The sequence below is a fragment of the Argiope bruennichi genome, chromosome X2 (genome assembly GCF_947563725.1).
Source record: "Argiope bruennichi chromosome X2, qqArgBrue1.1, whole genome shotgun sequence".
In the NCBI taxonomy this organism is placed as follows: domain Eukaryota; kingdom Metazoa; phylum Arthropoda; class Arachnida; order Araneae; family Araneidae; genus Argiope; species Argiope bruennichi.
This window is the reverse complement of record NC_079163.1, coordinates 19,626,954-19,642,646: the sequence shown is the minus strand read 5'-3', so window position 1 is coordinate 19,642,646 and position 15,693 is coordinate 19,626,954. Positions and strand designations below refer to the sequence as shown.

General features: G+C 27.9%; 2 protein-coding genes across 4 annotated transcripts in view; one reads left to right on the top strand and one right to left on the bottom strand.

The window, feature by feature from the left end:
- The window catches only part of LOC129960072 (amine sulfotransferase-like), a 73,098-nt gene extending 63,569 nt beyond the window's left edge, over window positions 1–9,529 (top strand). For 2 of the 3 annotated variants that reach the window (XM_056073154.1, XM_056073153.1), the window contains exon 2: window positions 6,294–9,529. In XM_056073154.1, the coding sequence (XP_055929129.1) occupies window positions 6,304–7,155 (852 nt within the window). In that variant the 5' untranslated portion in view covers window positions 6,294–6,303 and the 3' untranslated portion in view covers window positions 7,156–9,529. Of the gene's footprint in view, window positions 1–4,533; window positions 4,592–6,293 lie in introns of those variants that run through there. The other variant, XM_056073155.1, reaches the window with a different exon arrangement.
- The window catches only part of LOC129959651 (glycine receptor subunit alpha-1-like), a 140,803-nt gene that overhangs the window by 13,304 nt on the left and 111,806 nt on the right, over window positions 1–15,693 (bottom strand). The window contains exons 3-4 of the mRNA XM_056072539.1: window positions 15,521–15,588; window positions 13,821–14,047 (exon numbers count right to left, since the gene is read on the bottom strand). Of these exons, the coding sequence (XP_055928514.1) occupies window positions 13,821–14,047; window positions 15,521–15,588 (295 nt within the window). The remainder of the gene's footprint in view (window positions 1–13,820; window positions 14,048–15,520; window positions 15,589–15,693) is intronic.

The following is a 15,693-nucleotide window of genomic DNA, read 5'->3' as shown; positions in this document are numbered from 1 at the left end:
AAAGAATTTGCCTCATCAACGGTATGTTATCTCTTCACTCGTAGTGTGGGAAAGTTAGATTTTAGCTGATTCAACAATTTAACAAAGCTTCTCTTGAATTAATTAAGTAGAGACAGTGGAATTGGATGACGAAATTAGAGAATATTTTAGAATGAAGTTACTATGGGCTAAATTAAAATGAAGTTACTATAAAAATTAATTAAATTGAAATTAGAGTTAAAATATCATTACATACATATATATATATATATAATATACGATGAAGAAACGAAATGTTAAAACTCTTAAAAATTCGATAATGCAAGTAATTAATCAATTTAATTTTGTTTATATATATAATACATGATGAAGAAATGAAATCGTAAAGCTCTTAAATATTTCATAATACAAGTAATTAATCACATTTAATTTTGTTTTAAGATTAAAAAAAGCATTTAAAAATTGGAAGCGAGAAAAGACTTTTTAACTCAATGAAAGTATTTTCTTTTACATATTCTAGTATAAAATGAAGCTTTTTGTTCTTCATAGTAATAGTGAAGAAAATTGAATTTGAATTTTCGACTATTTTTCCCCATAGATTTTGTCCTAAATTTCAAAAGCAAGCTACAATTTTGGCGACAAGACTAAATACGAAATTTCATTTTGTCTATGTTCTTGGATGACTTCCTTTTCACAAATTGTGTCCTATATTTGAAAAGGAGCTACAATTTTGACGACAATTCAAAATGCGAAATTTCATTTTCTCTATGTCGTTGGATGACTTTCTTTCCACAGATTGTGTCCTAAATTTCAAAAGGAGCAACAATTTTGGTGACAATACTTATTGCGAAATTTCATTTTGTCTATGTCGTTGGATGACTTTTTTTCCACAGATTGTGTCCTAAATTTGAAAAAGGAGCTACAATTTTGGCGACAAGATGAAATGCGAAAATTTATTTTGTCTGTGTCATTGCATTTTAGATAACATTTTCCATACTCGAAAAAATATACAGAACGACAAACAGCGAACTCTTAGACGATTGGTTTCAAAATTTGATACATATTTACGAGTTGTATGATAAATCTATATTTATTTACTTTCTGTAAATCTGTTTACTTTCATTCATCTAAATATTCATGTCTTTGAATTAACATATTCACACAGACAAAGAAGAATGGGCAGACAGACTTCCTGTCAATTGCTGTCAATTGATTTCGTCCAAGATTTCACAGAAATCTGCATACTTACTGAAAAAGCTACATTCCAATTTCATTCTTGTATCGTATTGTATTTTTGAGTCATCGTATTCCTACTTAGGCTGTTAGACCATTCCTTTCTGGTATAGGAAGTGAAACCAGCAGGTGTGGTCTCCCGAAAATTTTCCCACTTCCTCTCCGAGTAAAATTACAGACCTTGGAATAAAGCTCCGAATGTCTTGCACGGAATTGGCGAGCAATTGCTTCGAAATTTAGATTTTTGGCATTTGAAGTAACACTTTGGCATTAACGAGAATCCAGCATTTTTACTGAATCTATAGTACCAATATGTATTTTGAACGACTTTTCTCCGACCAATTGAAAACAAAATTTGACAGTCTGAATGAGATTGTGACAGATGTAGTCACAAGACCACATACCGAATTTCTTTGAATTGAGTCGTTGCACATATCAGTTATTGCGTTTACATGTATGAGAAAGTACAAACAGACGGACAGTCAACCCTTTGACAGATCTAATTCAAAGTTTGATAAGAATCACATTTTAAATGCTAAACCTGTGCACCAAATTTTATCCATCTAGTTCTTTACGCTTTGAAGCTATCGAGCTCACGTGCATAATCGCAACTGACTTAATTTGAACGGGTTTCGTTCAAAAGTTGATACGTCTCTACCAATTTTGTCTTAAATCTATATACCAAATTTCATCCTCAAAGCATTTTTGATATATCGTGTTGACAGACAGATAGACATAATGCCAAAAATGTGTTTTTTAAAGAAATTTCCAACTATATTTTTGGAGAATAAATCATATTCAAGTGTTTGTATTTAAGAACTGATAATAACTGTAACTACTAAAAATTTTATTATTTCGGATTGGAAGGCAGAATTGTTCAAAAATCGTCAAACAATTTTTATAAATATGCTTATATAAGTAAAAATGAAAAGTAATCTATAATCAGCTAAGATGCTTTCAGTGAAGTTTTATCTCTCGAAATTAGTATTGAAGTGGATGTACAGAAAATCAATATCATAAACTTTGGGGTTCTTGTGCAATTGTGCTGACTCTTGAAAACAGCTCATATTTTTTCGGAACATAAAAGATTAATCACTGAATAATTTTTAAAGTGCATGTAGCATTTTGAAGAACCAAATAATGTTCATAATTGGGTGATTGAATATCTTATTTTACTCCTTTTTTAAACAAAGCTAGAAACACATTAATACGATCCTGAAAATATACTTGCTGGAAGGAATCAATTTTTAAAAGATTCAGTCAATTTTTAATAATTCAATCAATTTAAAATATGTATCGATTTTTAAAAGATTCAGTCAATTTTTAATAATTCAATCAATTTAAAAAAGGAATCAATTTTTAAAAAATTCAGTCAATTTTTAATAATTCAATCAATTTAAAAAAGGAATCATTTTTTAAAAGATTCAATCAATTTTAATCAATTAATTTTTACTAATTCAATTAATTTAAAGAATAAATCATTTTTTAAAAAAATTTAAGATAAAAGATTTAAAAGAAGGAATCAATTTTCAAAACCATTTTTAAATGATTTGACAACTAATGAATTCAGTGTTATTTCAGAGTTGACTTAGTGAACTAGTGATCACATTTTAAAAGAAGATTAAAGGTTTAGCAACAAAGATGAAAAAATTTTTTAAAGAAAAGTGCGCTTTAATTAGTGTGCTATAAAATAAAAAAAAATGTATTTTAACAAAAATGTGGCGTTTAAGGAGAAATCATAAAAATAGTGTCCTCTACTCTACTTTAAGAAATGCTCTAAAATTAGAAATATTATCAAAATTTTAGTGATTTTTTTTAAATCTTCAATGAATGTACTGAATATTTTTATCTTTTGACATTCATCGCTGTTTAATTTCCCAATCGCATTCTTTTCAATTCCTTATACTTTTGTGATTTAGCTTTCACATTCACTTCTTTCATAAAAATATTATTTTTCACTTTACAGTACATTAGCAAAAGTCTGCCTTAAAAGCAGTAGAATAAAAAAGTTTTAAAAAACTTTTTTATTCTTTCTAATTTTTAATTTAATATACTTCATTAAAATAAATATTATGTTATATCAGGATAATTTTTTTCATGTTCATAAAAACTCATATGGAATAAAAATTTAATTAACATTTATCGATTAATTATTAATTAAACTCTAAAATATCATATTGTCATCGATAACACACATATGTAGAGAAACTAAAAAAAAGATAGTATATAATTGAAATGAATGATCATTCAATTTCAAAATTCCATCTTTAAAAATCTGCAGTAAGTAAAATTAAATAAAACAGTATAAAAATGTAGAAAAATCTTGAGTCATAATTTAAAGTAACGATATCTTTATATCCAATATATTTCAAAAACTACGAATTAACCTATTAATATTTTGTATGTTATTTAAGTTACCGAATCTGATCTTGGCAATGAGCTTTGATTTCAATTACGAAAGTACTTCCGAAATCTAACATAAAGCTTTTCTGAAAATAATAATTCAAGAAATGTTTGTTAGACTTAAAACTGAATCTGAGTAGATACCTATCTGGGTTCATAAAATTCTTCTTTCTTCTTAAATAAATAATGACTCGGTGAATGTTTGTGAACCAACTATTTGAGTCTACAGAAGATCGGCTAAGAACTATTTTTTTTATATAATGGTTGTAAAATCTGATTATACGAAAAGAAGTAAAGCCTTCACTTTCAAATCAAGAATAATGCTCTCTAAGAATATGAAATTCTGCCACTGAAAGATTTAGGAATGACTTCATTTCCATAAATCATCTGATGTGAATATGCCAGAAGAATTCCTATAGGGAATATTAATATATGTTGATTTATGAATGTGTTATTGGTTGATGCAGTATGCTTGAAATCTAATTTATTATTCAAACCTTCTAAAGAATGCATTAATGTTGAAATTAGCGATAAAATATAACCCATTTAGTTCACAAATATTCAGAATAATAAATTTCTGATTAATTCATTCGTTCTGTATGAAAGTTTCTCAGCTGATGAATATAAATGGAATGTATGGTGCACTCATGAATTCCCCTACATTTAAAGGCGAGAAAGATTTTGTTGGATATTTAGAAAGGATCTGTTTACAAAAATGAATTTTCGGATCCGAATTATTATGATGTCTTTGTGTTGTTTTTTCCAATTCCTCACCATGATCTCAATTTATGTAAACAACTGACTGATTCGAACCCTACCTTTTTCTAAGTTTAGTAATTGGCAATAACTGTTGTGCAAATCTAACTGCTTTAAAAAAACTCGGTTCGCGTTTTTTTTTTTTTTTTTTTGAGAAGGTATATAAGAAGGAATGAGACGTGTCGGTATGTGATGGAACGGTTCAAATCGTTTGCCTAAGGTCTGGTAATTCTTTTTTATATGAAAGTATAATTTTGATTGCTCCAGTGATGAGCTAATTGATTTTTTTTTAGTTATCTTTAATAAACTTATTTTTAAGAAACTGCTTTTATCATTATGCTTCCTCGACATAAAATTTCATTGCGAACTTTGCTAAAGCGTTTATTAGTTAATCTTGAAGTATAACAGATTTATTGCTAAAATGATTGTTTATAAAATTACTTTCCATTGTAAAATGAAACCGATATTAAAGCTTCGTTTTAATTCTACTATTTTGAATTGAGGGGTAAACAAGACGTTAACTGTAACTCAAGAAATTAGATAAGATTAATATTTAGATAAAATAAAAAGCTTTTGAGAGCTTGCTATCACTGAGAATTGTAATATTTGAATAAAAAACAATAGTAACAAATCAAATTTTGAATATGGTTCCTGTTCTGACTCTTCATATTTTAAAATCTGTATTGCCTTTCTGGGAAGGGGGGGGGGTCTGTGCATACATGCGAACGGGAAGTCTCTAAATAGATAAATAACCTTCTCAATTAATTGTAGTTTAAGAAATTAGATAAGACTAATATCTTAGATAAAAATAAAAAGCTTTTGAGAGCTTGTTATCACTGATAGGAGAATTGTAATATTTGAGTAACAATCAATAGTATCAGATCAAATTGTGAGTATGGTTTCTGGCTGGCTCTTCACTGTTTTAAAACCTGTATTGCTGTCCCAAGTGGGGAATGCTGCCAACATGTGAATGAGATGTCTCCAGATAAAAAAAAATAACCTTTTCAATTAGCTTTAGCACCTTTATTACTGTTTGCTACGATCGAATTAGTACCAGGATGAAGAGAGTATTGTTTGTAACCTTAAAAATTTGCCATCCAAATAGATTTAATAGTAATATAATACTCCTTTTATGCTGCATTTATCGATTTTTGGGGAAGAAAAATACCATTTAGACGGGACCTCTCAATATCTGAAATATGAATTACAATTACATATAAGTAAGTAGATCTGAGAAGATCCAAGGTAAGATCTGAGAAGATATATACTTCTGGTCGGTCCGCTATCGTAAAGTACTATGTCATAAATGAGAGATAGGGCATTGTGACTTACCTATTGTTTTTTTTTTTCATTCTTAAAACAATCGAAGTGTGGATATTTGGCAATAAAGGTGCCAGTTTATGTATTGCCCTCGTCGTCTGACCATGATTCAGAATTACGGGATCCATCGTGAAAGAGTTTTCGTGAAGTTTTAAAATGGAATATTAATCAAATTGAATAAAAGCAAACTGATCCGAATGGCAAAAACACAGGAAAACAATAACTTAAGACGATGTGTAAGAAAAAAAACTATTTTACAGTTGTTTGTTTCCTTTAATCTTGTGATAAAATATTGGTAAGAGCATTATAAGTAATCAAACAAATTTTTGATAATCGTGTTTTAAAGCTAAATATTTTTTAAAAATATATATTGATGTACTTAAATATTGATTATTATCCTGGGTTGAGTTTTCAGGTTTATTATAAAATTTCTTTTGATTTATTAAATAGTAAATTCCCGTGACTTTAAATGTTTTTTCCTAGTTCCTATGATCAACACAATATTTCAATAAAGTTGAACGAACTTGCATTTCTCGTAATTTGCCAATCCTGATTGTTTAAATTTCTATAAAAACTGACTCATTTTTTCACTCCAATTTCAGGCAAATCGAGATGTCTACAGAAGCGAAGATAAATCGCCAAAATATTCGTGGCCTGGATTTCCCTTGTTCCCAATTTTTCACTCGAGAAAATATTGAAAGTGCTCTTGATTACTCTCCAAAGGATGATGATATCATCATTTCTACTTATCCTAAGACGGGCACCACTTGGATCCAGTACATTGTCTACGAAATTTTGAACGACGGCAAAGAACCCCCATCACAAACAGAAATGCGTCGAATAATACCTTATATGGAAGGAAGTGGCGCAGAAATAGTTGAAACACTTCCATCACCTAGAGTATTAAAGTACCACTTACCTTACAGCATGACACCACATAATCCAAAAACAAGATATATCACAATTATCCGTAATCCTTTTGATGTAGTGGTGTCTTACTACCATTTCCTGAGACAAATAACCACAGTGAACCTGAAATTCGATGATTTATTAGACGCTTTTGTGAAAGGCAGATGCGTATATGGCGATTATTTTGATCACATTTTATCGTGGTACGAACATAAAAATGATGAAAATGTTTTGTTATTGTCTTTTGATAAGATGAAGAAGGATCCCCGCACTGGTTTATTATTGATAGCTAAGTTTTTGGGGCTCGATTTGGAAGGCAACGAGGAATTAATCGAACGAATTCTGAAACATACGAGCTTTGGATACATGAAAGCAAATGTTAAGACGATGGAGAAAGAAGATGGATCTGAGAAAAAAGATGATCGAGTGGATTTTTTCCGCAGTGGAGGTGATGGAGGAAAAAGTGGTCTGATGAATGAATCCCAAGAAAAAATGTTAAGGGAAAGAATGGAAGAGAAATTAAAAGGATCTGATATTCAACGTTTTTGGAATTGATTGATTTCATTATAAATGCAATAAATAAAAGCAAATGTAAATTTCTGTGGTGAAAAAAGGAACTTCATATCCGTCAATATAACATACGCAAGGTAAATAACTTTGATCTGAAAAAACGGTAGACTAGATTTTAATCATATTGGAGGTGATAAATTAATAAACGGTCTGTTGATTGGAATTTCAGAAAAAATATTAAGCGAAAGAATTAAAGAAAAATTAGATATATAACATCTTTAAAACTGGTTTTCGTAATCATAAACGTGATAAATAATAGACTCTCTAAAGTACCATGGAAATATTCATTACGTAACTTGAAAACGATAAATAACTATGAAATCCATTTTATAATCCGAAAAAAATTATTGATTGCATTTTTTTATGTCGATAAAAATCCTATCAAGAAAAATCCTCTGATGACTGAAAGTTAACTAAAGGAACTTAAAGAAAGGATGGAAGAGAAATAAAAAGATCTGATATACAATTTGGAATTGATTGTCTTCGTTATAAATTCAATGAATAAAAGCAAATATAAATTTCTCTGATGAAAAAAGGAGCTTCATTTTCGTCAATTTAACATAAGCAAGCTAAATAACTTGGTATAAAAACCTGAGAGTGGAATTTAATCATCCTAGAGGTAATGAATTAATAAACGGCCTGTTGATTGAAATCTAAGAAAAAATATCAAGCGGAAAAATTAAAGAGAACTTAGCTATATTACATCTTTGAAGCCGATTTCCGTAATCATAAAAATAATGAATAATATCAAATGCAAGATTCTCTGAAGAACCATGGAAATTAAACAGCAGAATTTCATATTAATTACGTAATATGAAAACGATAAATAACTGTGAAATTAATTTTATGATCTGAAAAAAAGATTAATGATTGCCTTTTTTTATGTCGACAAAAATACTATAAAAAATCGTTTGATGAAATTAATTTTATGATCTGAAAAAAAGATTAACGATTGCATTTTTTTATGTCGACAAAAATACAATAAAAAATCGTCTGAGGACTGCAGTCAAGAAAAATAATTTAAGGAAAGAAATGGAAGAGAAATAAAAGGATCTGATATTCAATGTCTTTGGAATTGATTGCTTCTATTATAAATGCAATGAATAATAATGTAAATTTTTATGATGAAAAAAGGAACTTCATATTTGCCAATTTAGCATATGCAAGCTAAATAACTTTGATCTGAAAAAAAATTATACAGTGGATTTTAATCATACTGGAGATGGAATTGATGAACGACCCGTTGACTGGAACCTAAGAAAAAAAATATTAAGCTGTAGAATTAGAAAGAAATTAGATATACAATATCTTTGAATCCTTTCCTTCATTTTCACATGATGGTTGATGGAAACGTAAAATTTTCTAATGAACCATGGAAATTTAACTGTGGAACTTCATTACGTAACATGTAAACGATGAATAGCTGTGAAATTAATTTTATGATCTGAAAAAATTATTGACTGCATTTTTTTATGTGGACAAAATTCCAATCAGGAAAAGTCCTCTGATAACTGAATATCAAGAAAAAAAATTTAAAAAAAGGACGGAAGAGAAATAAAAAGATCTGATTTACAACGTCTTTAGAATTGATTGTCTTCATTATAAATACTATAATAGCAAATTCAAATTTCCCTGATGGAAAAAGGATAATTCATATTCGTCAACATATGCAAGCTAAATAAATTTGATCTAAATATGATAGAGTTGATTTTAATCATACTGTAGGTAATGGATTAATAAATGGTCTGTTGATTGAAATTTGAGAAAAAATATTAAGCTAAAGAATTAAAGATAAATTAGATATATAACATCTGTTAAACTTTCCGTAATCATAAAAGCGATGAATACTATCAAATGCAAGATTCTCTAAAGAACCTTGGAAATTTAACATTGCAACTTCATATTCCTTGTGAAACTTGCAAACGATAAATAACTGTGAAATTAATTTTATGATCTGAAAAAAAAATTATTGACTGCATTTTTTTATGTCGATAAAAATCCTATCAAGGAAAATCGTCTGATGACTGAAAGTCAATAAAAGTATTTAATGAAAGAATGGAAGAGAGATCTGATCTGATTTACAACGTGTTTGGAAATGATTGTTTTCATTATAAATACAATGAATACTAGGAAGGACAAGATTCTTTGATAAACTAAGGAATTTCCAATGTAAAGAAATGGAACTTCATAATCAAATATGTTACAAATAAACAATAAAGAGTTTCATATTGTTCGTAAAAATTATAAAAATATTGATATGACCTATCCGACTTCATTTATGCGTATTTTGATGGATATACTTTCTTTTTTCAAAGTGTATTTTATATTTTTAAAAGATGTTATTAAATCTCAATGTATCTTTCTTTGCAGATTTATATAATGAAAGTTATATATTATGTGAATTAATACTATTAAATTTAAGTATAAATTACTTTATGCATGATGGGATGTAGTTTATATCAATAAAATAAATTTATTTAAATTTGAATTTGTAATTTTTTTAAAAAATATTCTTATAATGGAAAATTTTACAGTATTATTTGCATACAAAAGCAAACTGCACTGTCATTCATTTAGAGATTTCTAAAAGAATTGCAAATACTTTTTTTTAAAAAATTTTAATGTTTCTAATGCCGTAGATATAAAATATCTAAAGTAATTATTAATTAAGATAAAAAAAATTCTTTCGTATTTTATCAGTATGCTGAGAAGTTGAATAATTTTTTATCCATCTGGAGGCCAAAACAAAAATCATAAAAGTATATGGACCTGAAAATAAGGCGAAAAAGAAATTGAGCCGTAATGAATATAACAAGAAAGAAATCCCCCGAACCCAAATATCAAATAGTAAGATATAACATAATCGGGATTAAATTTCAGTTTATTTTGAATAATTCTCTTTTCAGTACATGCAGTTAAAATTTTTATTCTGATCTGAAAGTTTCGAGAAAAAGTAATATTTTCTAATTTTTTTTAATGTTCTCATGAAAGCGCGTATTTAAAATTTTCTTTATTTTAATATTTTTTCTCCTTTCTAGTCTTTAACATATTTCATAACTAGTGATTATAATGGCTACAAAATCTTAAAATAAAATGTCTAAAATTCTCAGTCAGATGACACTCTTTTATATGAATTCAAAACGTATTTAAAATTAATCGATAAATTTACTCTCTTTTATATGAATTCAAAACGTATTTAAAATTAATCGATAAATTTACTCTCTTTTATATGAATTCAAAACGTATTTAAAATTAATCGATAAATTTACTCTCTTTTATATGAATTCAAAACGTATTTAAAATTAATCGATAAATTTACTCTCTTTTATATGAATTCAAAACGTATTTAAAATTAATCGATAAATTTACTCTCTTTTATATGAATTCAAAACGTATTTAAAATTAATCGATAAATTTACTCTCTTTTATATGAATTCAAACGTATTTAAAATTAATCGATAAATTTATAATTCAATTTGAAAATAATGAAATATTGTGTTGTTATTAAAAGTGCATAATTGAACAGAATTGAACACTTCTAGCGATCAGTAAGTGAATCAAAAATAAAATTCATTCCATTAATTCCATTTTTACAAATATGAAAGAAGTAAAATTAAATATAAACCAATACACATACACACACCACCACCACCACCACCGTCAACAATAACAACTACTACTGAATTTTCAGGGTTTTTCGATGCGTTTGAACTTCGTAGGAGCACTGTTAGTTCAAAGTAAGAAGAATTAAATCCATTTTAATGTTTTTTCTCAAATTCTTTAAATATATATATATATATATATATGCTAAACAGACCCCATCCTCACATAAGACAGTCGTGGAAATCATTCAAAACATTATGTTATGCGAATAGGCGCTATGAGAAACAATCAAATACAAGGAAAAAGAAAGATTCCCATATAGTATTGTTATTTCACGATTAAAAGAATTAAGTTTATTTAAAATGATTTTCCAAAAATTGGAAGATTAATACTTGATAAATAATCCTTTTTTCCCCTCATTATTTCGAAGAAAAAAGGATCGAACTATTTTATTTTTTCCAGGTACTTTCATAATTCGAACATTATATTGGCTTCCAATTTATATATATATATGCATATTTATAAAATGCCCGATTTTAGATGGCTTGTTTTTAGTTGCAAAAGCTTTCTTGTTTAATTCTGAGGTTCAAAGAAAATGCAAAATTTTCTTTAAAGCATATAATATGTTATGTTATTAAATGTATAATCAGGTATTTACCAAATTTCAAATGAGATATTATTGTACACAAGATTATGAATAAAATATCTTAATTCTAAAAAACTTTAAGATGTTTTTGTTATTTTGGAAGGTTTACTTTTTGAACCAGAGAATTTGCATCTAAAACCATGTTGTTTAGATATTTCTTCAATTTTCTACTCACGCTAGACTGAATCTTGACTAAGCTCTTGGATATTCGTTGTAATGGTTTTTCCAGTTCTGGAAACATGTTTTCGAAGGATCGGTTTACATGGGAATAATTTGTTACAGCTGAATGAAGTTTATGACCATAATCACTCAATGCTTTTTTTCGTGTTGGAGATTGTGCCTTATCAACTACAGTTCTTTAAAATTATGCAAAAATGCTGTTAGCCTTGAAAGTGCTACTTGTTCATAATCTAGAAGAGTTACTAATAAGAAAAGCATACTGATTGTGCTTTTCTTATTGCCAACCCATTATTGTCTTAAATATTTTATACTTTTTAGAAGGTATAAAAGATTTTAGAGGAAGAAAATTGAAGAAGATTTTAGAGGAAATCTCGCTGTTGTCCTTAAAATAAGTTTTGATAGGCAGTTTTACAATCAAACATCATTTCCATCTTGCAGATATTCTGTAGTATTAAAAAGCAAGTAGTCTTTTATAGTCGGTTCAAAAAGTATCGAGGCTTTTCATATTGTTCGTGATCATTAAAGCTAGCATATTGTTCGTAAACTATAAAAACTAAATTCAAGAAAAATACGTCGTTTAAATTGAAAGTATATCCATTTTAATAATATACAAGCTGCATTTACATAACGGGCCATCTACATATTTATATTTTAAGGTGTATGTACACACTTAAAACTTCGAAAATCGTTCAAAATATCGAATATTCTTTTATTGCTTAATAATGTTCTCTGATTCTTTAGCTTTCAAACGATATCAGGATGTTGCCAATATTCCAAATATTTCTCGAGTTATAATTATTTTTCTTGAGGTGCTTTCATTGAAAACTCTAGTTACGATGTTTTTAAAACTCATTTTATGAAGAATGATATTTTCCCACTATGTTGCTTCATTCAAACAATCATAACTCAACAAGAAATTAACCAAATATAGTTATTTATATATCAAAATAATCTGTATGAAATAGTGGATGTTTTGTGCCTCAATCAAAGTTATATTGATAGAAATAAATTTTTAATAGCTGTTTAAATGTTAAAATTACAGAAAAAATCTCGCTTTTTCTATTCATCGTTGATGAAAAAATTGTAAAAAAAAAAACTATGAATTTTTATAACTTGATTGAGGCATACAACATGAAGACTAATATGAGGCATAATTTCCAACTATAATTGTGTGTCTGTACAAATTAGAATTTAAGATATCATGTTTCAAAAAATTGTCTAATTAGCTCATTAAATATTATTTAATTAATTAATAATTAGTGTAATTTATTTTTTTGCTCATTGAAATGAGTTTAAACATATATTAATAACCTACTGTGAAAAAATGGATTTTTAACATCAAAATTTAAAAAAAAATCTTCAAGTGTGTACGTACACCTTAATAATATTCAAATTTTCTAGTTGCACTGCCCAATTTTTCGTATTTTAAGTTAGCCTCCTTTGACGACCAGTTTGTTCGCCCCACATAATTGACATTTTGGCTTATTAAATAATTATTATAGATTGCATTTTTTTTTTAAATCCTTCACCTATTTTTTTCATACAATTGAAAAACATGAATTCAATCTAATCAGTATACTCCAAATTAAAAGGTATAAAAATATAAAAGTTAATGATTGATAAAAACATGCGACTGATTGTTTTGTTGAATGAGTTTTTATTTCATCGTAGCATTTAAAAATATCACTATGGATAATGTACCACAGTGAATTGAAAATATTGTTAATATTATGTAAAAAATGTACGAAAATGATAAATTTTTGTCTTGCATTAATAACAAAAACTATCTTTGCAAGAAGTTTGTTTGTTTTGGAAGATATGAATATCAGTTTTCATAGGAAATCACTAGAATTATTCGTAAGGAGGCGATTAAGCCTATTTTTGCGCTCGATTAAACTTTTTATATCTTTTTTCCTTTTACTGAATGAACTTTTCGGTAAAACGGGGAATCATCTTCAGAAAAATTCTGATAGTATTTTACAGTTCCATTAATTAGTTAAACGAAACGTTAGTTGAAATTAACTAATTAATTAATAACTGAAGTTGTAAAAACATTCTAGGAAGCAGTCTGAAATTCATATGATGGTGTGTTACATTTGATTGTTGCCATTCGACAAATAGTAATAAGTGCGATTTCTGTGTCACCGAAAACAACTAAATTGAATAATTCGATGGAAGATACTTGATTTTTCTGAACATAAAATTAAGTTTCTGAACCTACCTTGAAGCGAAAAACAATGTGCTTTCGCTATCCACCACCATATAGCTATAAGGAATGATAATATCATTCACTTTACCATCTACTAATTTTTTGAAGTAAGTGTCAGGCGTCCACAAGTTGTTTCTCCATTTGCTGTTAAGAACCAAGCGAGTCGTATTGTGAGTCGGAGGGATTCGAAGCCGAGGATCGTTCCAGACTTGATGGAAAAAAATATCCACTCCAAATGCCTATTAGGATGGAAATAAATAAATAAATGAAAATTTTTATTCTTATAAATGAAAAATATATGCAATATACTAATAAACCGAAGAATTAAAGATGAAAAAAATGCAAAGACAATAATTCTTTTCATAAGAAATTGGTTCATAATGCAGGAAGATTCCAAATTCATAGCACAAATTTAGAGAGAAGGTACAGAACTGGGGTACGAATAATATTCATATAGGAAACCCAGGTCGCAATTTATTATTTAGTCATAAACACAGGGTATCTCAATCCAATTGAACCAAGATGTTTAGCTTTTAACTTCTACACCAGTGAAGATATTTTAATGACATTTTTAACAGCAATGTGGTGGACCAGTTACTTGGCCACCGCGATCTCCTGATTTATCGAACATCGATTACTTTTTCTGAGGACATCTGAAGAGTCTTGTTGCTTGAATATGAACAGCTACTGCCCGTGGACGTAAAATACCTGGCATCTTTGGCATTATATGTCACATCTCCGGGCATCGCTCCACCGGCGTTGTCAAGCATGTTTTGCTGTTAGTGGACGCAATTTCGAACAGTTCTTGTAAACATTGCACTTGTCAATGGTGCCGTCATTAAATGCTTTTCTTTCTGATCATCTCATTTTTTGCGTCACTTGCGCCCATATATTCGTGTACAATAAATGATAGTTTGAAATAAATGTACCACGGTTGAAATTTTCATTTCATTAAAATATCTCTCTCCTCTCTATTCTTTACCTCCCTTTCAAGTCTGTACCAGGAATTTGGAATCACTCTGTACTATTTAGATTTGTGGAAAAGAGGCCGTAAATAAAAATTTTTTGCCTTTTTTATTTTAACAGAAGCCTATTATTTCTTCAGAGTTTGAAATCACAACTGTTCTTTTTTTTTATTACTGAGCGTTACTGGCTGACTATTATCTTTTTTATTACTTTTATTACTGATTATTTTTTATTACATTTATTACTGATTATTTTTTATTGTATTTATTACTGATTAGTTTTTATTACTTTTATTACAATAATAAAAGGTTGTTCTTTGAAAGAAAAAATGTAATAAGAAAACTGTTTCAATTGCCTTTCGATCCTATCTGAAGCAACGAATTCTGAAACCAGTGTAAAATTAGAGAAATCTGTATTTGCAATTTTGAAAGTCTTGTTTATTTATTTTCCAATGCATGCATATATGAAGTTTATCTTCGTCTAAAGTATGTGATTTCATTTTAAAATCATACATTTTAAGACTTCAATTGAAAAAAAAATCATTGTTTCTAAATACACTAAATTCATAATATTTTTCAAAAATTATTTTTTCTTAAAGTAAATTAAGAAATATCCAGGAATAAGCAAAATAAATTAAATTAATCTTGAAAACTTTTTGTTGTAGTCTTCATTTAAAAATAATTTATTTAACACAAAATAGTCTCCTTTATCTCCTGATCTAACCAATGCTAAAAAAAGTAACTTACTTGCTTTTCTTCATCAACATAATTGATATTCAATACAGATATCTTTATCTGCACTTCAGTTGGCTCACCTGTCAGAAGGAAGAATTAAAAAGATTAATTATAACATTTTAATTTTTTCTAAAATTACATTTTGTATTATTTAACTTCTGGTTGAGTAATAAGGATTAAAATTA